The sequence below is a fragment of the Notolepis coatsorum genome (genome assembly GCF_963971535.1).
Source record: "Notolepis coatsorum genome assembly, chromosome: 6".
NCBI lineage: Eukaryota > Metazoa > Chordata > Actinopteri > Aulopiformes > Paralepididae > Notolepis > Notolepis coatsorum.
The window spans coordinates 185,771,613-185,796,347 of NC_140170.1; the positions used below are offsets into that span (position 1 = coordinate 185,771,613).

Here is a 24,735-nt window from a genome sequence, read left to right on the forward strand (position 1 = left end):
TGGCTCTGAGCTTGAAAAGGGCAAATACCGCCCCCTATCGTCTCCCGGATGGTATTGCACATCATTGGAATGGAGTCGATGGGAATGCATCAGAAAAAAAAACTCCGGGTTCCACATTTTACTTCTGAGGCATGTAACCTGAGACTATTGCATCCACTGAGGGGACTGGAAGAAGCGTTGATTATGTGTTTCGGAGTATAACGTTGGATCAATAAACGCGATCGATATTTGGAATGGCGATCAGGAATTGGATTAATCTTTTTGCAGAACATCTGATCTGAGGTAAGGACTTTATTTTACCAGTATTGGGGTAATCAGATGTTTTTTTCACAGCGATCACAACGTGTCTCCTATGTGTGTAAGTGTGTGTGCGTAACGTTAGCACCAGGCACGGCATAGATAATAGATTTTTCAGCCCGCTTCTCTAGCGTGCATAAATACACATATACTATCGATAATCTAGCGTTTATTTGAAAACGATTCATAAATCAGCCGGAAAATGACAACGTGTTGTTGTGTGTATTCCAGTAAAGGGCTATTCCTGCGGAATCTTTTTTTTCTTTCTAGAAATCTCCAAAACTATACTCGTATTCAAAACGGTATAAAACGGAAATGTACAGATGAAAAAACAATCCGTTTCGTACATGTTGACTGCAAGCAAGTCATTGATAAGCGACGGGTGTATTAGACCCATAGCCTTAATTTAAGATATAGTTTAAGCAGGGGAGGAAACTAACTTTTTGGCTTACCAGCCAACTGGCGAGTATCTGATTTTTTTTACCAGCCAAACAGATTTTTTACCAGACAAAAAAAATCGCTAATTGTGATAATTACTTCTTTGTATGTCAAGCCGCGTCAATGTTGTGTATGCATCTGGGTAGGCACACTGTGCCTTTAAGACAGCACAGTGGTCTTACGACAGTGCTGTGAAGTACCGTCAAGTGTTGTGGTAACGTCAGTTGGGTTGGTGTGCTGTTGTGCACAGTGCACTGGTTGAGCTAGCCCCTTTCGTGACTGCGATGTGCAAGCCAGGGGCTTTTGAGCATGAAATAAAATGTCTAACCTTACGTCGTAGTCCGGTGCTTTTTTGGAAACATTATAGTCATAACAGATACACCTAGCTGGCTGCTTTGAGCACACGGGGCTAACGTTAGCTAGCAAGCAGCTATAGCTAAAACGCTAACTAGAAGCTAACCACTGTATACAGTTCCAGTAGACTAACATTACACCTCTGTGATTTAAATGTGTCCTTAGTAACTTATACTCGAGGGTTGTACTAGGGTTGGATGCAGTTTCCCGTTGGTCAGTCTGTCTGTTTTCCATCTTCTGCTGTGTTTAACGGTATCTGTTTGCGAGTGCTCCTGATGGCTAGCCTAGTACCGCGGGACTTTTATTATATGTCCGCGGGTTGGCCAGTACTGCGCAAACGTTTATTAAACATTATATGTCCGCGGGTGGTCTTGTGCAGTGCTCTCGTGGCACTGTCAACTAAAGCGAACACTCAGAAGACGCGCACCGTTTGCCAGTGCAGTGATTGCAGAATGTTTTATTTTTTTGTATACTCGCCAGCAGGGGAGGAAACTAACTTTTTGGCTTACCAGCCAACTGGCGGGTATCTGATTTTTTTTACCAGCCAAACGTAAAAAATACTAGCATTTGGCCAGTAAAGTGGCCTAATTTCCTCCCCTGAGTTTAAGCGTTCGCAAATGTGCTCGTCCTCCCATTGATTAGAGTGGTGGCACACAAGCGATAGATCGTCATTCGTCGTTAGCACCCAATGTGTTAAGACCTAGAGGAGATGAGGGAAGAGGAGAGAGGAGAGATGAGAGAAGTGGAAGAGGAGGGAAGAGGAGAGGAGAGAGGAGGAGAGAGGCAGAGAGGAGGAGAGAGGCAGAGAGGAGGAGAGAGGCAGAGAGGAGGAGAGAGGAGGAGAGGAGGGAAGAGAAGAGGAGGGAAGAGGAGAGAGGAGAGGAGAGAAGAAAATAGAGGAGAAGATGACTTTATTGTCAAGTCAAGTCAATTTTATTTGTATAGCACAATTCCAGGCAGCGGCAGCTGGCACCAAAGTGCTTCACAGAAGTTGCCTTTGAGAACCAATGGTTCTCGAGCCGTAATGGCACATGGGGCAGGAGCCTATCTCCTGTTTCCGTAGCGTGAGGCAGCTTGATGTACAAGTACACCCCTTGGACATGACGCTAGTATGTCGCAAGGACTTCAAAGTGCTTCACAGGCAGGTTGATAAAAAACAAAATAATATGATGCAAGATATAAGATTAAAACACAGTAAAGCAATGAAAGTAATAAAAACAGGTTGGGCACAGTAAAACAAAGGATGAAAGGGCCAGGGGTCTAGTGGTGATTAAGTGGGGGGGAAGGCCAAGGAGAACAGGTAGGTTTTTTAAAAGTGATTTAAAAGCCTGCACGGTCTGGGCGGCCCATTGTCAATGTACACAAGGCAATTGAAACGCCTATCTTGTCTTTTCACCTATCCCTCCTAGTGACACAATCCCCCACACATATGCATTTCATCAAAGAGGTCCTAGACCCATTAGCCTCGGTAAGAGAACAGGCTCAGAGTTAGTTCACCCACTATGTTTCAAAACCCTTGGTTTCCTAAGCAGGAAGTGTAGAAAAAGAGAAACCTCATGTTAGATTGCATCAACATGCAACAACACTGAAGACCTCTTCCTTCAGTCCCTCTGCCTCAGTGAAGAGACGGTACTGAAGACTAGGGCTGGGTAACGTTCACATTTGAACCGATACCGGTGAATCGATACCCAGCGGTACCATTTTCGGTACTTTAGTCTCTAAAAATTGTATCTACCTACCTCAGTTGTAAAAGAATGTGTCCAAACTTGTAATTATTTATTGTCATTATTTATTTAGAACAATTTGTTAATATATATATATATATTAGGGCTGTCAGTTTATCGCGTTAATTAGATTAATTAATTACACAGCAAATTATCGCGTTATGAAAATTAACTCAAAATGTATTACAAAAAAGAAAAAATGTATAATGTTTTTTTTTATCTCATTCATTCCATAAGAATGTAGAATACACATTTACAGAATTTTTTTTAATATGGCCCATTTGCATGTTCTTGGTATCTGATTCTAGGGACATCTATGAATCTCAGGGAATGTATTCCCAGTGTCAGAAATACTGTGGGCTAGATCCACAAAGAATGGATTGCACGGTGCAAGTTGCACCCTTACTTACAATTCATTATGAATTGAAAATGGGGGACCCTGATGTAAACAAGACAAAAGTCTCTCTGGTCTGCATCCCCTTAACAATTGTGTGTATTGAGCCGTACTGTATTGTACCCATTCTGCAATCTGTTGATAACATTTTCATTCAATCAATCACCGCGCAGAGTGATTGATTGAATGAAAATGTTATCAACAGATTGCAGAATGGGGAAATTTTATTTTGAGTAAATTGTAATGAACCAAATGAGAATATCAATAAATGTTTTTAAATCTTTGACTGTGAATAACACCATGCTCAAATTGACCAGACCTGAAAAATCTAAGCAAATTAATAGATGGAAGATGATTAAACAGAAGGTTTTGTAGATACAGTACTGAATTCTGCCATCCGGACACATGCAATTTGAAATATGATTATAGAATATCAGGCATAAAATGGTTATGCGATTAAAATTCGATTAGATTAATGAATTACAAATCCTGTAATTAATTAGATACATTTTTTAAATCGCCTGACAGCACTAATATATATATAATATTGTAGCGAGCATTGTCTGCATCTAGCTTAGTAAAGAGGCAGGATGGAGGGAGGAGCACTTGTTTAATACTACAGAGGCAGGATGGAGGGAGGAGCACTTGTTTAATACTACAGAGGCAGGATGGAGGCAGGAGCACTTGTTTAATACTACAGAGGCAGGATGGAGGGAGGAGCACTTGTTTAATACTACAGAGGCAGGATGGAGGGAGGAGCACTTGTTTAATACTACAGAGGCAGGATGGAGGCAGGAGCACTTGTTTAATACTACAGAGGCAGGATGGAGGGAGGAGCACTTGTTTAATACTACAGAGGTAGGATGGAGGAAGGAGCACTTGTTTAACCTCTTAAAGTGCCACTTGCAGGTTAAACCCTACTCTTCAATTATGGGTAGTTTACATCACTGGTATCTAATTTCATTATTTATTTTTTTCCATTTGACGCCGGAAATTCCACTCAGAAAGGGTTAAAAATGTCCACGCACGAATAACATGTATGGAGCCAATCAAAAAGCTTATCAGACGCTATCAGTGCTGTGACGTCACTGCAGGTAACTTTCCCTACTTCTCATCCACTACAATGGAGTTTGACGAGTGCAGAAAGCCATTTCCTTGATCCAAATGGACGCCTTACAAGACGAAAATGGGTTTAATCGTCACAGAGACTTTGATGGACCTCTACTACTGCATTTTTTGTTGAAAAGGTAGTTATAAGGCTTCTAATGTCGTAAAAAAATAACTACATTTACCACTAGGCAGCCTGTTGTTCAGTACAGCAGCGCTATTGGCTGTCGCCTTATGCCCGTCACGGGTCATAGTACCAAGCTGGCTAGCTAACGTTAACGTTACCCCGCTAACGTTAGCATTATGTCTACTGTCGTGAACCATTTTAAATCGGGGCATGTAGAGGAGTTTCGGGAACGAGTCAAATGTGCAGGTCCTCTTCTCAGACCTGTGGGGCAAAGCACTGCACGCATCATGCCGGCTAGCAAGCTACACGTCACGGCTAGCAAGCTACACGTCACGGCTAGCAAGCTACACGTCACGGCATGTTGACACGATAGTAGCCCCTCGGATAGCACTCGGTGCATCACAGTCACGAAACGGGCTACCACGATAGCTAACTAACGTTACCGTTACAAGCTCAAACAGTTATAACTACTACTACTGTCGTGTCCATAAGTTCCCTGGCAGAATACTTTGTTTGTGAGGACAAAGGTATACAGGAGTTAGGAGTTTCGAGAATGCCGACTAGCAAGCTAACTTCGCTACTAACGTTATATACACAATATGTACAACGACACAATGATTTACATTATTACAAATATGGTAACGTGGTTGTGGCTTTTACAAATAGTGGTTAGCTTTAGAGATAAATGGCTATGATCATGATTCATGGAGCAATAGTGTTAGGTGAAACAGAGACTAGCTCCTCGGCTAGTAGTAACAAGAAGGCTCCTTGCTTCCTGCCACTACCTGCTGTGAGCCTGTGACTCTCAGCCCCTTGCTGCCCTGTACCTGGTGTGACGTCATCATTAAGATGACACACGCACGCTATGAACCATGGATTAAAATATGCATGTGCGTGGTGGTTGTGGTTGGGCGGACAAAATGTTTGATTAAAAACACTAAAACTGGGTCAATTTCGATAATTTTTTCCCCCTCTTCATGAAAGTCACCGTTGGCCTAGTCCACATTGTTTATTGAACAAAAATACAACATGCAAATGTGGGCCTTTAAGCCCTAGCCCTATTTTCAGAAATGTGCCTAAAGATACATACCTAAGTAAATGGAAGATTGCTCCACCTCTACAAGGACCATTTGCATTGTCCCTGGTATCTAGGGACATCTATGGACCTCAGGTAATGTATTCCCAGTGTCGGAAATATTGTGTCTGTTACTAGAGGCTTGAGTAAATCGTAATGAGCCAATGGAGAATATAATTATTTTTCATATTTTTCTTTTTGCATCTTTGACGGTGAATAACATTGACCAGACGTGAACGTTGATCATTCGGCACCTTCTTGAGACCATGTGTGCAAAGAATCTAAGCAAAGTGAATAAAGAGCAGATGATTTACAGGGGGTTTTGTAGAGACGGTACTGAATTTTGCCATCTTCCCAAGGTTTCTGCCACTAAGGGGCACGTTATCTAGAGGGTCAGAACGCAGGCTCACATAATGTAAAACATGTTGATTGGCTACAACAACGTGGTGAAGCAACTAGGGCTGTACCGAATAGTTCGAAGCTTCATTCATAACATTGACCTTCAAATTATAAATCAACATTAGAATTATTTTTATTTGTCTATTCATTCTGTTTAAACCAATGGGGGTTTTCTTCACAGTTGCAGATATAAGATTCTGGCTACACTAATATTATAATATTATAGTATTATAGTATATGACTCGTCATAAAACATTTATCATAAATGATGTAGCCTATCTGCATCCGCTTGGCGCTCCATCAAGACGTCACCATCACTTTCGTACCAACCGTGCCCTGATTGGATTATTTATGTTGACGAAACTGACAAGTTATATTCATTAAAGAAAGTTGATAAAAGCCCTAGAAGCAAGAGAGAAAGGGAAAGAGACAAACTGACTATAAAGATGCATACCGGTAATTGAATATCATTCCGTTACCAGGGACATGCGAGGGCCATTATAATGGCCAGGTGCACAATAAAATATGCACACGATATCATCGTCTCATGTCGCCCCACACACACACACACACACACACACACACAGAAGTGTATGTTTGATGGTCGAGGTTAGGATTGTGGCCTAGATGCCAGAGCCTTTAGCTGCTACAGCCTGGCAAACATTAACCACACCTTATTGACATATGGCTTTTACCTCCACAGACACACTTTCTCTGCGTCTACTACTCAATCAGAGAACACAGAGACACTCCTCCGCTCCCTACTCAATCAGAGAACACACACAGACACTCCTCCGCTCCCTACTCAATCAGAGAACACACAGACACACTCCTCCGCTCCCTACTCAATCAGAGAACACAGACAGACACACTACTCCGCTCCCTACTCAATCAGAGAACACAGACAGACACTCCTCCGCTCCCTACTCAATCAGAGAACACAGACACACTCCTCCGCTCCCTACTCAATCAGAGAACACACAGACACTCCTCCGCTCCCTACTCAATCAGAGAACGCTCCCTACTCAATCAGAGAACACACACAGACACTCCTCCGCTCCCTACTCAATCAGAGAACACATATTATATAGAATTAAAAGTAAATCTGTTGCCTGTCGATTGCCGTTTCAGGCGACAAAATCCGCTCAGCGGTTATCGAGTTACATGCCGATATGCGAGGCGTGCGCCAACGTACACGGCATACTTTTATATTTTTCGAATACCACCTGCGACTCCCGAGGCTCTACCTCCGTCAATCATTTGGCGATCTCGAACATTATTGGACAGGGTTGTAACCAATGAGTGTGGCTTTCCGATGATACCCCACGTGGGGATGAGCAAATCAGGGATCTAGGTGAAAAGTCACGAGCGAAAACAGGAAGAGAAAAAAAACGCAGAATGCATTTCAGTCTGAGAAAATTGAAACCTGCAGAGCTTCTTTTTTTTTTTTACCAAAATCGCTCCTAATCACTAATTTCTGAACGAATTTTTATGAAATCCGACCCAGGGTGTTTTTTCAGCCATACCAATTTTTTTGGGAATATACTTTTGGATATTGCAACTACTACAGAAAAACGTGAGTACACAAGTTCAAGTTCAACTCAAGTTCAGACTTATGTTACTCTATTCATTAGCACTAAAAGTGAATTTTCTTTATTGTACCAGAAACTTCAGAATGTTATCTTTCAAAAGAGACCAGGCTCATGCACGTGCTATAAGTATAAAGTATAGTATTTTGGTTTGCAAAAAAAGTATGCAGTCCTCAAGTTCAAGGTTAACGTGGTTCCAAGTGGTCATAATGTCCTGTGGAAATATTCCCCCTCATTTCTTTTTGGTTACCAAGTAACGTATGTGTTTTTGCCACTTAAAAACAGAAATCTAGCGCAAAAGGACATCTCGTTCTGAAAGCCCTCGAGATATGTGCATGTTTACCTTGTGATGTAGCTGGATTCAGTGTGTGCGTGTGTGCGCGTGTGTGTGTGTGTGTGTGTGTGGGTGTGTGTGTGTGTGTGTGCCTGTGTGTGTGTGTGAACCAGGAAGCAAATGAGGTCTGGAGTAATACTTGTTCCATTGGAATACAGCTACCATAGCGTCGTCCAATATATCAAAACAACATGTACGCTGACTGTACGTTTTCCAAATGACGTCAACAACATGTGGCATACTTCGCGTACCGTTCATAAACTGCTGATACGGACTGACGCACTTAAGTTGTGGCTGTTGTGCTACATGGACCCAAACAGTGCAGACTGATGGAGGTCATGCGACTGTTAATCATTACAAATGGTAACGGTCTCGGGCGGTTAGGTGGCCGAGCGGAGATTGCGTTCGTCACCAACCCCGGAGCTGTGAGCTGGATTCGCCTGTTCGAATCCAGCTCACAGCTCCGGGGTTGTCACCAGCTTGGCTGGCCGTCTACTAATACAATTGGCAGTATTAGAGGGTGGGAGAAGCTGGCGGGGTGGGTCCGGGTAGTTGTAAACAGCGACTCCTACAGTTCGGTCGGGGCGCCTGCTAAGCGCGGATAGGACTTGAGTGGGATAGTGTGATCCTCCCACACGCTACGCCCTCTCAGTGAGAATCCGCGCTGCCAGGTGAAAAGAAGCGGTTGATTGGCTGGACGTGTGTCGGAGGAAGCACGTGGTAGCCTCCACTCTCCCAGATGATCTGACTGGGGGGGGTAAGTGCGCAGCGACCAGGAAGGGACTGGGAATTGGCATACAACTAACATTGGGATGGGAGAAAAAATCTGAGGAAAATGGAGGGGGAAAAAGATCAATAAAAAAAAATGGTAACGGTCTGTGACTTTCTTGATTAACAATAGGTATTAAGTATCGGCAGTGTTTCCCATTAATTACCTAGACTGTGGCGGCCCGCCAGTGTAATTTGAACCAATTTTTTTTTTATTAATATATAAAAAAATATATATAAAGTTTGCCAATAGGGATGTAGTAGTATTGGCAGTGGTAGTAGTCCAAGGGGATCAATAGAGGATCAAGGGGATCAATAGAGGAACAAGGGGATCACTAGAGGAACAAGGGGATCAATAGAGGAACAAGGGGATCAATACAGGATCAAGGGGATCAATAGAGGATCAAGGGGATCAATACAGGATCAAGGGGATCAATAGAGGAACAAGGGGATCACTAGAGGATCAAGGGGATCAATAGAGGAACAAGGGGATCAATAGAGGAACAAGGGGATCAATAGAGGATCAAGGGGATCAATAGAGGAACAAGGGGATCAATAGAGGAACAAGGGGATCAATAGAGGAACAAGGGGATCAATAGAGGAACAAGGGGATCAATAGAGGAACAAGGGGATCAATAGAGGAACAAGGGGATCAATAGAGGATCAAGGGGATCAATAGAGGATCAAGGGGATCAATAGAGGATCAAGGGGATCAATACAGGATCAAGGGGATCAATAGAGGAACAAGGGGATCACTAGAGGATCAAGGGGATCAATAGAGGAACAAGGGGATCAATAGAGGATCAAGGGGATCAATAGAGGAACAAGGGGATCAATAGAGGAACAAGGGGATCAATAGAGGAACAAGGGGATCAATAGAGGATCAAGGGGATCAATAGAGGATCAAGGGGATCAATAGAGGATCAAGGGGATCAATAGAGGATCAATAGAGGACCAAGGGGTGGATTCTAACCGCACACCGTTCGGCACGACCTCCACGGTTCGGGCCGTCTGTGTATCGTACGGTTCAGGAACACTCGACACTCGACTTACTATATAAAACGTTATATTGATTACGCGTCGTGCCCATCGGGGCGTGAGCTCCATTCCGCTCCGACACAGAGACACACTGAGCTGCCAGCTGCGTCTCGTCTCGTGGAGCAGTGATGATGATCCGCTCCAGAAACACTGAGGCAGACGCCGCTGGTCTCACACTCACTGCGTCTCGGTGATGGTGATGATGTCATTATTCCAACGGCGAGTCATTGTTGATTCTCTTCATGGACCCATCGCCACAGGATGATGACATCACCGATGGTGAAGCCCGTCGACTGAATCAGCTGATCGACGAGAACCAATCACACTTCTTCCTTCATTCCTTCATTCTGTGTACCTGTCCCCGTCACCTGACCGCCCACGCCCCCACACACACTGACAGCTCAGCTACACTGTGTGTATGTGTGCATACATACGTGCTTTGGATAGACTGTGTGTGTGTGTGGTGTGTGTGTGTGGGGGTGGTGGGGAGGCAGGTTGTGTGTCTGACTGTGTGTTCCTCTCAGCTGAGGAAAGGATGACGCTTCATTTTGTGTCATTATTAATAGCTTATGGCACGGCCAACCACTCACACACACACACACACGCACACACACTCACACATACACACTCTCACACACACACACACACATAGGTATTTCAAAGTGCCTGCATGCCACATAGCTGGGTAATCCTACTACTGTGCCTCTCCTCTCCTCTCCCCCTCTCCCCTCCTCTCCTCTCCTCTCCTCCTCCCCTCCTCCCCTCCCCTCCCCTCCCCTCCCCTCTCCTCTCCCCTCCCCTCCCCTCCCCTCCCCTCCTCTCCTCTCCTCCTCTCCCCCTCCCCTCCCCTCCTCTCCTCTCTTCCCCCCCTCTCCTCTCCTCTCCTCCCCCCCCTCTCCTCTCCTCCCCCCCTCTCCTCTCCTCCCCCCCTCTCCTCTCCTGTCCTCTCCTCTCCTCCCCCCCCTCTCCTCTCCTCCCCCCCTCTCCTCTCCTCTCCTCCCCCCCTCTCCTCTCCTCTCCTCTCCCCCTCTCCTCTCCTCTCCTCTCCCCCCCCCCCCCTCTCCTCTCCTCTCCTCTCCTCTCCTCTCCCCCTCTCCTCTCCCCCCCCCCTCTCCTCTCCTCTCCTCCTCACACAAAGAAATTTAGGAGCACAGTGAAAGATGTTGAGTTTATTAACAAACTATTTATTACATGCATTGCATATTATACTGTGCGTGCGTGCGTGCATGTGTGCGTACTGCGTGTGTGTGCATACTAAGGGACACACATCTGTGCAATAGCACATACCACCAAAATCACACATTGGCCACATGCCTACTAGACGCAAAGGATATCGGTTGTCAAGCTGCTTTTGTATGTTGTAGTGTTGTCACGATACCAACATGTTGACTTCGATACAGATAGGAAAGGTAATGGAATATATTATTAGATGACAGAACATGGACAATTCTCAGTGTTTCCCATTAATTACCTAGACTGTGGCGGCCCGCTAATTAGTCACGCCACAGTTGTATAATGAACCAAAAAAAATTATTTACGAAGTTTGCCAATAGGGATGTATCGGTAGTATTGGCAGTGGTAGTAGTCGTAATAGTAATCCAGTATATGTTTTTATTTTCTAAAAAATAAACTAGTTCAACACAGGTAACCACTTTAGCTTCATTTCTTTGATGGCTCAAATGTCTGCTCTCCAGTGGTTCCCAAACCTCTCCTCGAGACGCCCCAGCCGGTCCATGTATTTGAATTTAACAAATACATTGAACGGCTGGGGTGCTTCGAGGAGAGGATTGGGAAGCACTAGTCTAGTCGATTTTGTGTTTTGAGCACACAGTTCATCATAGATCTAGCCTCTTTATTTTGCTCTCAAAGTGCACCAGATTGATGCATTTAACTTTAAAATGTACCAAAATAAATATTCCGGCGGGGGCATGCCCCCTGACCCCCCTAGAGGGTCGTTTTGTTGCATTAACGTTATATTACTATTGCTATCGATAAATCTAGGTGTTCTAAAATCTATTGCTTTTTTTTTTATCCACTTTTTCTCCCATTTTTCTCCCATCCCAATTTTCATATCCAATTCAACCCTCCCCTGTCTCGAACGCTGTTTCTTGCCTCCCACAAGCCGGCTGCAATGTGGACTAAGTCATACATAGCACGAGTCCCCTCCGGTACTCGAGGTAACAGCCGTCGCATCTTTTCACCTGCGCAGCTCGATCTTTCAGCGTCGGGGGTCTGGGCTTTGGAGGGGCCCCGGCCCCGTCGCTTCTTGATTCTACTGCGCAGGCTCACCAACCGACCTGTAGGAGTCGCTGTCCCCACCCTTCAGTTTCCCTCCCCGTAATACGGCCAATGTGTATTACTGTGGACGACCAGCTAAACTGAAAGCAATGTGGAGAGCGGGGCTCGAACAGGAGGTTCGAGCCTAGTCTCCAGCATTCGTTGCGAGCGCCTTGCCCACTGCGCCACGTAGCCGCCCTGTGTTCTTCTAAAATCTATTGCTATTGGTAAGACTAGAATAAGTTATGCCCCCCAACGGGGTAAAGAGGATTAAGTCAAGTAAGTCAAGTCTGCTCTGTCACGTGTCTATTATGAAATGACAATTGCACCTTGACACGCCCACTACGCAAAGCCATTACTCACAGACTGTGCTCCTAAATTATTTTTCCAGTTCACACATCTATTTTTAGGGGCAAATGCGAGTGAAATAGTCGCACTGTAGAGCCCTGCCCTCCCCTCCTCCCCTCCCCTCCTCTCTCCCCTCCTCTCTCTCCCCTCCTCCCCCTCCACTCCTCTCCTCTCTCCCCTCCTCTCCTCTCTCCTCTCCTCTCTCCCCTCCACTCCTCTCTCCCTCCTCTCTCCCTCCTCTCCCCTCCTCTCCCCTCCTCTCTCCCCTCCCCTCCTCTCCCTCCTCTCCTCTCCTCTGCTCTCTCTCCTCTCCCCTCCTCTCCTCTCCTCTCCTCCCTCTCCCTCCCCTCCCTCTCCCTCTCCCCCCTCCCTCTCCCCTCCTCTCTCCCCTCCCCTCCCTCCCCTCCGCTCCGGAGCCAGTTGAACCTGTTCTCTCCCCTGAGAGAGCGGACAGGCCCAGACACACAGAGCAGCCAGCAGGAGACACACATGACATAACAGGGAGGCTGAGATTTCATTTAGCCGCTTCAGATCCAATGGCAGCGCGGACGCGTTTCATCTGCGCATGTGTCACACACAGCCCGACGTTCCACAGGATGTGATCCGATATGAGTGACAGCTCCTACACTCACCCTCGTTGAGGAAACAGAACACACAGGTTTGACTTGACTACTAACCTAATAGTTGTACACAGTTACGAGTACAATACACCATCCAACCAGAGTGGATAAATTAATTAACGTAAAAAAAAAAAAAAAAAAACGTTTGGAAGCAAGGGACTTGAACCTGTGACCATAGGATCCACAGCCAGCGGCCTTACCAGTTGAGCTAAACGGTCAGACGTTAACTGTGAGTAAAGGGCTAACCTTCTGTATTGTCACAGTGAAAGGGTTAACCGGCTGTCGTCGTGTGACAGTGAAAGGGTTAACTACAGTGATATTTGCTTGTGTCCAGAACATGAATGTGCATCGTGTAACTTGCTCTATGAGGCGTAAACAGAGTAAGCCAGCAGAGCTTTCATTGGTCTAGACCAGGGGTCGGCAACCCTAGGCACGCAGCACCCATTGACAAAGAAAATTTAAAAAATCTTTTTTTCTTTTCTTTTTTTACTTCACTTTTAATATTTAGCACTGGACTGTTGCCGCATTTATCTTGTTGAAATCCTTTTTGTAAGTCGACTCTTTTGCACACCCCTCCCTATGACATGTCAAATCACCTCTTGAACAGCCATTGGCTACACATTTTTTTTATTTAGTTTGATTGAGGTGTGTGATTATAAATATCACTGTGGAACCTGCTCTCACGGTCAGGAAACCTGTCTTTATCATAAATATCACTGTCTTTATTATAAATATCACTGTCTTTATGATAAATATCACTGTGAAACCTGCTCTCATTGTCAGGAAACCTGTCTTTATCATAAATATCACTGTGGGACCTGCTCTTACTGTCAGGAAACCTGTCTTTATCATAAATATAACTGTATTTATCATAATATCAAGTTTCAAGTTTCTTTATTAGTTGTCATACAGAAGTAAAGAATACTTTTTTTTTTTTATCTACTTTTTCTCCCATTTTCTATATTTTTCTCCCATCCCAATTTCGTATCATCCAATTCAACCCTCCCCTGTCACGAACGCTGTTTCTTGCCTCCCACAAGCCGGCTGCAATGTGGACTAAGTCATACATAGCACGAGTCACCTCCGATACTTGAGGTAACAGCAGTCGCATCTTTTCACCTGCGCAGCTCGATCTCTCAGTGTCGAGGAGTAACGCGTGGGAGGCTCACGCTGCCCCCGACACTTCCTGATTCTACTGCGCAGGCGCACCAACCGGCCTGTAGGAGTCGCTGTCCACAACGCCCGATCCCCACCCATCAGTTTCCCACCCCCTAATACGGCCAATGTGTATTAGTATGAACGACCAGCTAAACTGAAAGCAATGTGGAGCGCTGGGCTCGAACAGGCAAGCCCAGCGTCTCCGTCATTCGTGGCGAGCGCCTTGCCCACTACGCCACGTAGCCGCCCCTAGAAGTACAGAATACTTTTATACAAAATGCTTCTTTCTGTTTCGCTCCAGAGACTGTGCTAGACAAAAATAGATAATAAAATAAGTATAGCAACTAGCAAGTATAAAATAGAAGTAAAGTACGTAGACAAAAATGTTCAGTATATACATATATACAATGCTCCATGTAGAGTAGAAGTAACTGAGTTACCATACAATATACTATACAGTGCAAAGCAGAAGTGGGATGAGGTACAATTTAGGTACAATATAATTTACAGTAAGGTGTAATGAGGTATGGGTTGTAGTGCAAATTCTTTACCGATAAATATAAAGTGTGCTTAGGTGTTCTAAAGTGGTTAAAGTGGGTGCTGCAGTGAGTTGTATGTTTAAAGTGTGTGTGTGGAGGTGTGTGGGGCCTCCCGCTCCCATGGTAATCATACACAGTGCCGCGGTTGCGTTCTGCATAGTTGTAGATGTCATGATCCCGCTAGCTAAGAAAGCTAAAAGGTAAATGAGCTTTATGTGTGCTTTATGTTTGGAAAATGTTCTTAATGAGGTTATGGCTACAGTGGCAACGATTGTTAACTTCATAGTTAACTGCTCGAGGAAATACAAAGCTTGCATGTCCCGCTCTACTCCGCGGTTAGGTGGCTACGCTGTGGAACAGTTTGTCGGCTGCTTTGATAAAGAAAGGCCAAGACTACCCGGCCAGAACTCGAGGACGAGAAGTGAAGTGGGTTGTGAAACTGTTTCTCACGGATATTACGCGGCACGTCAACGAGCTCAATCTCCGACTGCAAGGTGCAGGGCAGACTGTTTTAGACATGTTTCGGAGTTCATAAGACGATATGGGAGGGCGGCTACGTGGTGCAGTGGGCAAGGCGCTCACCACGAATACTGGAGACGCTGGGTTCGCCTGTTCGAGCCCAGCGCTCCACATTGCTTTCAGTTTAGCTGGTCGTCCGTACTAATACACATTGGCAGTATAAGGGGGTGGGAAACTGATGGGTGGGGATCAGGCGTTGTGGACAGCGACTCCTACAGGTCGGTTGGTGCGCCTGCACAGTAGAATCAGGAAGCGACCCCCGACGCTGAAAGATCGCGCCGCGCAGTTGAAAAGATGCGACTGCTGTTACCTCGAGTACCGGAGGGGACTCGTGCTATGTATGACTTAGTCCACATTGCAGCCGGCTTGTGGGAGGCAAGAAACAGCGTTCGAGACAGGGGAGGGTTGAATTGGATGATACGAAATTGGGATGGGAGAAAAATAGAAAATGGGAGAAAAAGTGGATAAAAAAAAATAAGACGATTTGGGGACAAAGCAAAACAGGGATCACATCACACTGACTGGTAGGAAGCTGTTTATTTGAACATGAACTTGAATGTGCACGTATAGAGCATACGCGCATATATGTGGCATGTTCATGCATGCGCACATGTATGCACTTACCTGGGATTGATGTGTTTTTAGAGACTGAGAAACAACCTTATTTTATTAGAGATCTGTCCATAAAGACTCTAACTCTCTCTAGGTGCCTGTGCTTTGTGTGTGTGCTTTGTGTGTGTGATTTGTGTGTGTGTGTTTGAGGGTGTGTGTGTGTTTGAGGGTGTGTGTGTGTGTGTGTGTGTGTGTGTGTGTGTGTGTGTGTGTGTGTGTGTGTGTGTGTGTTTGAGGGTGTGTGTGTGTGTGTGTTTGAGGGTGTGTGTGTGTGTGTGTTTGAGGGTGTGTGTGTGTGTGTGTGTGTGTGTTTGAGGGTGTGCGTATGCAAGTGTCGGGCTAGGGGAGCCGTCCACCTTGTATGCATGTGGTGCTGAACTTTGCGCACGATTGCTTGGTAACGTGAGCTACGTCATGTCTGATTGATTGAAAACTTTATTAACAGATTAATGGGTACAATACAGTACGGCTGCTCGACGTTAGCCTGGTAACGTGAGTGCTGTCATGTTAACGTTAGCCGCCTCAGTTAAACCTTGCGACACCTCGTTAGATGAGGCTTGCGAATCCCCCTCGTCGGATTCCTCTTTTTTTTCGTCTATTTTTCGCTCAAAATTAAAATGAATAGGCAAATGCGAGTGAAATGGTCATCTCATGTATATATGTAGCAGTTTGTCTCCATCGCTTTGTTTCCCCCAATTCAGATTTAGGGGGTTATGACGTTATGTATCTCGAGGCTGGAGCCAGCATTTTTGGAAATCAAAATATGGTCACCCTAGGATACAACCATAATAATAATATGGTTAATAATTAGGGATGCACGATATTGCTTTTTTGACACCGATACCGATAACTTTATGCTCCTCAAGCCGATATTTATTGTATTATAAAAAAAATTTAATGTATATATTTTTTTTGATCAAAAAATGTTTCTCAACATGAAACAAAACACATCACAATACAATAATAATACATAAAAAGACTTCCCAGGACAATAACTTAACACCAACTTAAATGTGACCTAACCAGACAACAGAAACAAAAGCCAAGACAACCGTTTTGACTGATAACGTGACCATATTTATTTTTCCAAATGAAAATTCACAATCCGTCAACAGCTTGTGGTGCATCCAACCTAAGACGCTCGAAGCTTTTTGTTCTTCTTTTTTCAAAGCGGAGCCTTGAAAAAGAGGCTTTGAGTGGACACATCACCACCACAACAAGTCACCTGCGGCATCACCACCGCCACGGTGTTGGGGGCCCACGACGACGGCGAGAGCACGCTTGTACCTATTGACGAGTAGTTTGCTAAATTAAAGAAGTTTGACAAAAATGACCCAGGGGCTCAAGCCGCTAGCTTTTAAGCAGTCCTTGGTGGTGCAAATTAACCTGGCTACTACGGAGCAATAAGTGACTGCGTATTCAACCAAGGGTTGCATCACAGCCACGAAAGGGGCTAGCTTTGCTTAGCTCCTCGCGTCGTCATGGGCTTCTAAGTTAACACAATAACACACAGGCGTGGCGGTGGTGATGCCGCAGATGACCTGTCGGGCTGGATGTATTACAAGTTGTTGCCCTTTTCCCTCCTTGTGGAACTTCTGCATTGCATTTATTACAAATAGCAAGCAAACTTTTTCCTCTGAAATTCCGAGTACCGGCGCGGCCATCTCTGTTGTTCACGTCCGCGCTGCTTCCAGAAACTTGCGTGGCTACGTCACAGCCAAGAAAGGGAGCGCTGGATTTGTGTAAAACGCCCTGTTCCTAAACCACACGCTGTCAGTCGTAGCACAGTACTGACAAAACGGGAGGAGCCTACAGTCAAAACAAACGCACTTCATTCCAATTCACCCACACCGGTTTATCGGGATGACGTCATAATTGCTGATATCGGCCCGATAATTATCGTGCATCCCTATAATAATAATGTAAAAATTATCATTAAAAATACCTGATTATGAGATAAAAAAAAATCTTTAAAATGCTGTTACGATGCATGTAGCCTACTGTATATGGATGGAATATTGTTGATATGGCACACACTAGTTAACAAGATAATTTCAAACTGGCACTTCATGTCAAAAAGGTTGCCGACCCCTGGTCTAGACTCTAGAGCAGTGATTCCCAACCTGGGAATAATTAGCATATTTTTATCATCAGAAGCATGAATAGTCTCTCCACTACAATAAACAATAAAGATAAATAAATAAACATCTAGACATGATTTTTGAACGTTAACAGTAGGCTACTGGGTAGCCGCTAAAACGCGAATCAGTTGACTGTATCACTTTCTGCAGCTAGCCTAGCACACTAGTTAACTTTCTCGGCTCGTCTGCAGTCAGCCGCCAGAAGCGAAAATGTGTGACAAACGAAAAGGAGATGACGGCAGCTCATCTGCAAAAAAAGTTAGGACCTACAGCAATTGCGAAGATTACATCACCATGGGCTTCACTGAGGGACCAGACAAACGACCTAAGTGTGTGATTTGTGGAGAAAAGTTGGCAAACTCGAGCCTGAAGCCCAGTAAGCTGAAGAGACATCAGGCGTCTAAGCACCCAGAAACCGTTGGGAAGGATCCAGACTTTTTTCGGAGGAAAGAACAGTCTCTCAAGGCGAACAAGCCTGTTGATGTTAGAGTAGCGTGGAGCAGGGGTGGCAGTGATTTACAGAAGGCTACCGAAGCCTCCTTTGAGTGTTCGCTTTTAATTGCAAAAGCAAAGAAACCGCACAATATTGGCGAGAGCAGCTCATCAAACCAACCTGCATCAAAATGGTTTAGAAACTGTGCGGCCCACAGGTGGCGGATAAACTAAAATCAATACCACTCTCGAACAATGTAGTGAAAGACCGAATTGATAAGATGTCAAGTGATTGCGAGCAGCAGCTGTCAGAAAAGCTTAGAAAGGGTCCATTTGCCATACAACTTGATGAAACTACAACTGTCGCAGACGAGGCTGTGCTCATAGTTTATGTGCAGTATATCGAAAATGAGGATCTGAAGCAGGACATTCTCATGTCAGTCAACCTTACTACCACCACTCGAGATGAGGATATTTTTACTGCAGTGGATTCTTACTTCATTCAACATAAATGCAAACCGTTCACCATTAGGGATTGAAGGCACAAGTCAAAGAAGCATAGTGGGTCTAATTAGGGATGCACCGAATGGGAAATTCTTGGCCGAAACCGATACCGAAAATAGAAAACAGTTGGCCGAAAACCGAAAGCCGAAAGGCCGAAAATGATTCATAGAATAGATTTTTTTTTACCAATGTTGTGGAACATTATGATTATGGAAAAATATATGATTATGGCAAAACTTTACTTAAATAATAAATAATCACTATTATGGGTCCATAAAACATTTATTCAGCACTTCTGAATGCATACAGTACATTAATTCCATCTTTTCTCTGGCTGCCGCAGCGGACATCTGTGCTCTACTGAGCGCACCTTTCTAGTCCCCAGCTGAATGTGCTCGCTTGACCCGGCACAGTAGACAGCATCAAAATGTGAATAATATGCATATTAGATCACTCTGTGATTAACCGCGACGGGCATATGGTGAATGGGGATGTAAAGGCATGTTGAAGACGCATTTGTTGGACGCGTTGCGCGCAGAGTTTACATAGGGGCAGCGCGACATCATCACAACAACACGCAAAATGATATGCATAGATCACTCCTACCGCGACGGGCATATGGTGAATGGGGATGTAAAGGCATGTTGAAGACGCATTTGTTGGACGCGTTGCGCGCAGAGTTTACATAGGGGCAGCGCGACTCCCGACAGCGCGACATCATCACAACAACACGCAAGGTTGTTTCTGTTTCGTGATATATTTTCGGTGAAAAAACTCTTTCGGCCGAAAGCCGAAAGGCCATTTTTTGCCATTTTCGGCCGAAAACTTTCTGTGCCGAAATTTCGGTGTGTCCCTTAGGTCTAATTATGATGCATATGCCTGTGTATAAGCAGTTTGTTATTAAAATGACAAAAAAAGGTATTTTATGGTATTTTATTAGGAGGGGGGTCCAGGAATTTCATCAGAGATGTTTGGGGGTCCCTGGGGGAAAAAAGGTTGGGAACCCCTGCTCTAGAGAGTCAGTCTCTCAGCCAGTCCTCAGCTTAAGAAGACAGATGACAGACAAGCTGTATGATGATGGGCAATATTTAAATCAGGGCTTGAGATGAAGGACATCCTCCTCCTCACAATGCAAGGTGTGTCTGGGGGTGTCTGGGGGTTCCTGGGGGGTCCTGGAGGTTCCTGGGACCGTATGAAGTCCTTGTTTCAATGTTATTCTATTCTAGGTTTGATATCTGAACTGGTGTGTTTCTGTACAGCAGCAGCTGCTGCTGGGGTGGATCAGGAGGTGTAGTGATCCAGTGTTTCCCATTAATTAATTAATGTGGCGGGCCGCCACAGTCTAATTGGTGCCGCCACAGTTTTATAATGAACAAAAAAAAATTATTAATAAAAAGAAAAAAAAAGAAAAAAGTTTATATTTTTTTTTATATAAAGTTTGCCAATAGGGATGCATCAGTACTGTAGTATTGGCAGTGGTAGTAGTTGTAATAGTGTAACTTCCAAGCACTGCAGACACAAGTGGTTTCCTTTCGACGGGTTTATTAAAGGCTTGGTCCTCCAATCCACCGTGAAAACTCGTTGGCTGCATGCTACATAAAAAGGGGTCTTATTCTTCTGTTCTTGGTAACAGTCTTGATAGTGGTACACTACACATAGTGGTACACTCTTAGAATTTAGAGAGCCTGTACAACTTGTCTCTGACCATTCCTGCCGCTTGCTCGCAGGTGTCTTAATCAGTCCCAGTCTCCGACCATCCCTGCCGCTTGCTCGCAGGTGTCTTAATCAGTTCCAAAGGTAAAAACGCGACAGCAGCCTAACGGGACACCATATATGACCAGACGTCAAAATGAATATATTATAAATTGTAGCAAATTAAATAATAAAGAAAATAAGAAATGAAACATAAATACATTCTCAAATATTACACTTACAAACTGAAATAACATATAAATGATGAAACCATATAATGGCCACAGTTACAAATAGTAATCCAGTATATTTAATATAACCAGTTCAACACAGGTTCAACCACTTTTGCTTCATTTCTTTGATGGCTCAAATGTATGCTCGTCGATTTTGTGTTTTGAGCACAAAGTTCATCATAGATCTAGTCTCTTTATTTTGCTCTCAACGTGCACCAGATTGATGCATTTAACTTTAAAACTTAAGAGAGAGAGAGAGAGAGAGAGAGAGAGAGAGAGAGAGAGAGAGAGAGAGAGAGAGAGAGAGAGAGAGAGAGAGAGAGAGAGAGAGAGAGGGGCCGAGGTTCACCCACCAGTCTCACAAAATCCTGTGGGAAACACTGATGTGATCCCACTGGTTGCTGCAGCTCAGAGCCTCGAACCCAAGAGGTGAGAGAAGAGAAATGTTATTATGTGTTGCAATATTGGGGATTATGCCCTACTGTTAGTGTTAAGTATTCAAAAAAGAATCGTCTGTAGTCGCGCTGCAGTGCAGGTCTGCAGGATGGGGCTGTGGTACTAATGTAGGAGAGACGTAGGATGGAGGGCATGGCTACCACTATAGTACTACTAATGCAGGATAGATGCAGGATGGAGGACTTCTACCATGGCTACCACTGTAGTACTAATGCAGGATGGAGGACTTCTGCCATGGCTATAGTACTAATGCAGGATGGAGGACTTCTACCATGGCTACCACTGTAGTACTAATGCAGGATGGATGACTTCTACCATGGCTACCACTGTAGTACTAATGCAGGATGAGGACTTCTGCCATGGCTACCACTGTGGTACTAATGCAGGATGGAGGACTTCTACCATGGCTACCACTGTAGTACTAATGCAGGATGAGGACTTCTGCCATGGCTACCACTGTGGTACTAATGCAGGATGGAGGACTTCTACCATGGCTACCACTGTAGTACTAATGCAGGATGGAGGACTTCTACCATGGCTACCACTGAAGTACTAATGCAGGATGGATGACTTCTACCATGGCTACCACTGTGGTACTAATGCAGGATGGATGACTTCTACCATGGCTACCACTGTAGTACTAATGCAGGATGGAGGACTTCTACCATGGCTACCACTGAAGTACTAATGCAGGATGGATGACTTCTACCATGGCTACCACTGTGGTACTAATGCAGGATGGATGACTTCTACCATGGCTACCACTGTAGTACTAATGCAGGATGGAGGACTTCTACCATGGCTACCACTGTAGTACTAATGCAGGATGGAGGACTTCTACCATGGCTACTACTGTAGTACTAATGCAGGATGGAGGACTTCTACCATGGCTACCACTGTAGTACTAATGCAGGATGGAGGACTTCTGCCATGGCTACCACTGTAGTACTAATGCAGGATGGAGGACTTCTACCATGGCTACCACTGAAGTACTAATGCAGGATGGATGACTTCTACCATGGCTACCACTGTAGTACTAATGCAGGATGGAGGACTTCTACCATGGCTACCACTGTAGTACTAATGCAGGATGGAGGACTTCTACCATGGCTACCACTGTAGTACTAATGGAGGATGGAGGACTTCTACCATGGCTACCACTGAAGTACTAATGCAGGATGGAGGACTTCTACCATGGCTACCACTGTAGTACTAATGCAGGATGGAGGACTTCTGCCATGGCTACCACTGTAGTACTAATGCAGGATGGAGGACTTCTACCATGGCTACCATGGCTACCACTGTAGTACTAATGCAGGATAGATGCAGGACTTCTACCATGGCTACCTACCACTGTAGTGTACACTGTAAGATAAATATTAAATACAGGGACAATGAAGTGTATCTTGTCTTACCTTGCCCGTCTTGTGGTCGAACCAGACCAAGGCGTGGTTCCGGGACAGCACCTTGCAGTCGAAGGTGGCGTTGTTCTGGGCAGGCCGGCACCGGGCGACCGAGCGCCCAATCTTGACCGGCTCGTCCAGGTAGACATGGCGCTCTTGGAAGGGGTGAGAGTTGGCGCGGCAGGCGAACACAGCCAGAGCAGAAGGCATTGATGATGGCTTGAGAGTGTTACTCCAACCAGACACGAAAGATATGGTTTCTTGATCCAGAATGGCAGGCTTTCGATTACTATCCCACTAATAATCTACGATATGGGCCCGTGTTTAGGCCGGACTGGCTAGTACTTCTAAAGTATAGGCACTAACTAATATACATTTTCCATTGTGCACAAGTGCCTCGGCTGCAGTGCTTTTCAACTTGAATACGACAAAACTATATATATATATATATATAATTTTGAAAAAAAATCTAACAGGTATAAAATAGACACAACATTCCTTGAATGGCCGTCTAGTACTGAGCTACATAACGACACATATATATGACAGCCGGTACTATGTACAGACCCCCGGTGTCAAGACAGACATGGCTGGCTAGAATAGTGACAGTCTGGCAAACAGCCCCCCACGTCCATCAAACTAGTCCAACACACTCACACACAGGCGGGGAGCTCAGTCATTCACTAGAAGATGATCTTTAGCCTCGCTATAATAGAAGATCTATAATAGAAGATGATCTTTAGCCTCGCTATAATAGAAGATGATCTTTAGCCTCTCTATAATAGAAGATGATCTTTAGCCTCTCTACAACCACGACTCCTCTTAAATCAGTCGATACGTTGAATCGCTAGGGGGGAAACCAGATGAGTCTGTCCAACCTAAATGATACGAGCTCTCTTGTGTTCTGGTCTGTTTGGGGGTCAGTGAAGCAGCAGACTAGTGCAGGTTTCTCCCTGGTCAGTACTAGTAGGAGGAACACACCCTCAGTCTGCCATCATGGGTTAGTTAGCTAACCTGTCACCTGTAGTGGTCACCTGTTAGTCATCTCACACCATGATGTTACACTCTGTGACCTTGTTGCACTGATTGATACTTTAGCCTGCTGCTAGCTACCAACCAACCACTCCCTGCAGAATACACCTTCACAATAAATCTGTCTCCAGAAACCAGCTAATAACAGCACAACAGAGTTTCACACACAACATGGGCCCCCCTCTCACATAATCAATAAACGCGTTGCTCACTCCAAGCGGTTATTAATAAACAAATATACGGTCGTTACTTAACTCGACACCGCCTTCGCAGAAACACTTGACAGCGCGGTGGATGAACCGGGGGGGATTATATTAGCCGGGGAGAGCTCCTTGTGCTGCAGCTACACTGAGTTAGCTCGCTGGCTAACGAGCTAAAGTGGCTAACGTGCTGCTATGTGACTAGCTAGAGGCTAACGGCTAAGCTAGCTAGAGGCTAACGAGTGCTCACTCACACAAACTTGTCCAACCAGATCCCCAACCAGGCTCTCTCTGCTCCCTTCTCAACCAGAGTGGTGGTGGCCCCATGCCATCATCCCCATCTATCCCCCCCTGCCCCGAAAACAAGACCGTCTGCTCGGCTTCTCCTCCTCTTCAAGTGGGCTGTGTGTTAGTCTGTGAGCTCCAGTTAGCATGGAGCTACTAGCCGAGCAGCTAACTGACAGAACAGACCATCACTCACACTCTCTCTCTCTCCCGACCGACCGACTCCCCCCGCGGCGGGTTAATGCCACAAAGTTGCGTTGACGTCGTTGTAAATGTTTCTCCTCTCCAGTCGAAGTATTGTTTCGTATCGTTGGACAGTTTTAATTATTATTGTCTTCCTCCTCCTCCTCCCACACTACTGTGTTCGCTGCTGGATTCAAGGAATTTCCAAGAACTTGTACCTCCTCCCTCCGCGAGTAGCCGCCGCCATACTGAGAGAACACACCGCCAGGCAGGGTTTGATTGATTGATTGAATAGTTTATTAACAGGTTGCAGAATGGGTACAGTACAGTACAGCTCAATACATACAATTGTTAAGGGGATGCAGACCAGAGAAAGACTTTCGTCTTGTTTACATCAGGGTCCCCCATTTTCAATTCATCATAACATTTATGACATACATGACATACAGATAGACAG

General features: G+C 45.0%; 1 protein-coding gene across 1 annotated transcript in view; it reads right to left on the reverse strand.

The window, feature by feature from the left end:
• LOC311229892 (filamin-B-like) overlaps positions 1-24,428 on the reverse strand; it is a gene marked incomplete at its 3' end in the record, with an annotated part of 367,515 nt that extends 343,087 nt beyond the window's left edge. Inside the window, 1 exon segment of the mRNA XM_084315961.1 lies at positions 22,591-24,428. Coding sequence (XP_084172087.1) covers positions 22,591-22,788 — 198 coding nt within the window. The 5' untranslated portion in view covers positions 22,789-24,428.
• Between the last annotated feature and the right edge of the window lie 307 nt (positions 24,429-24,735).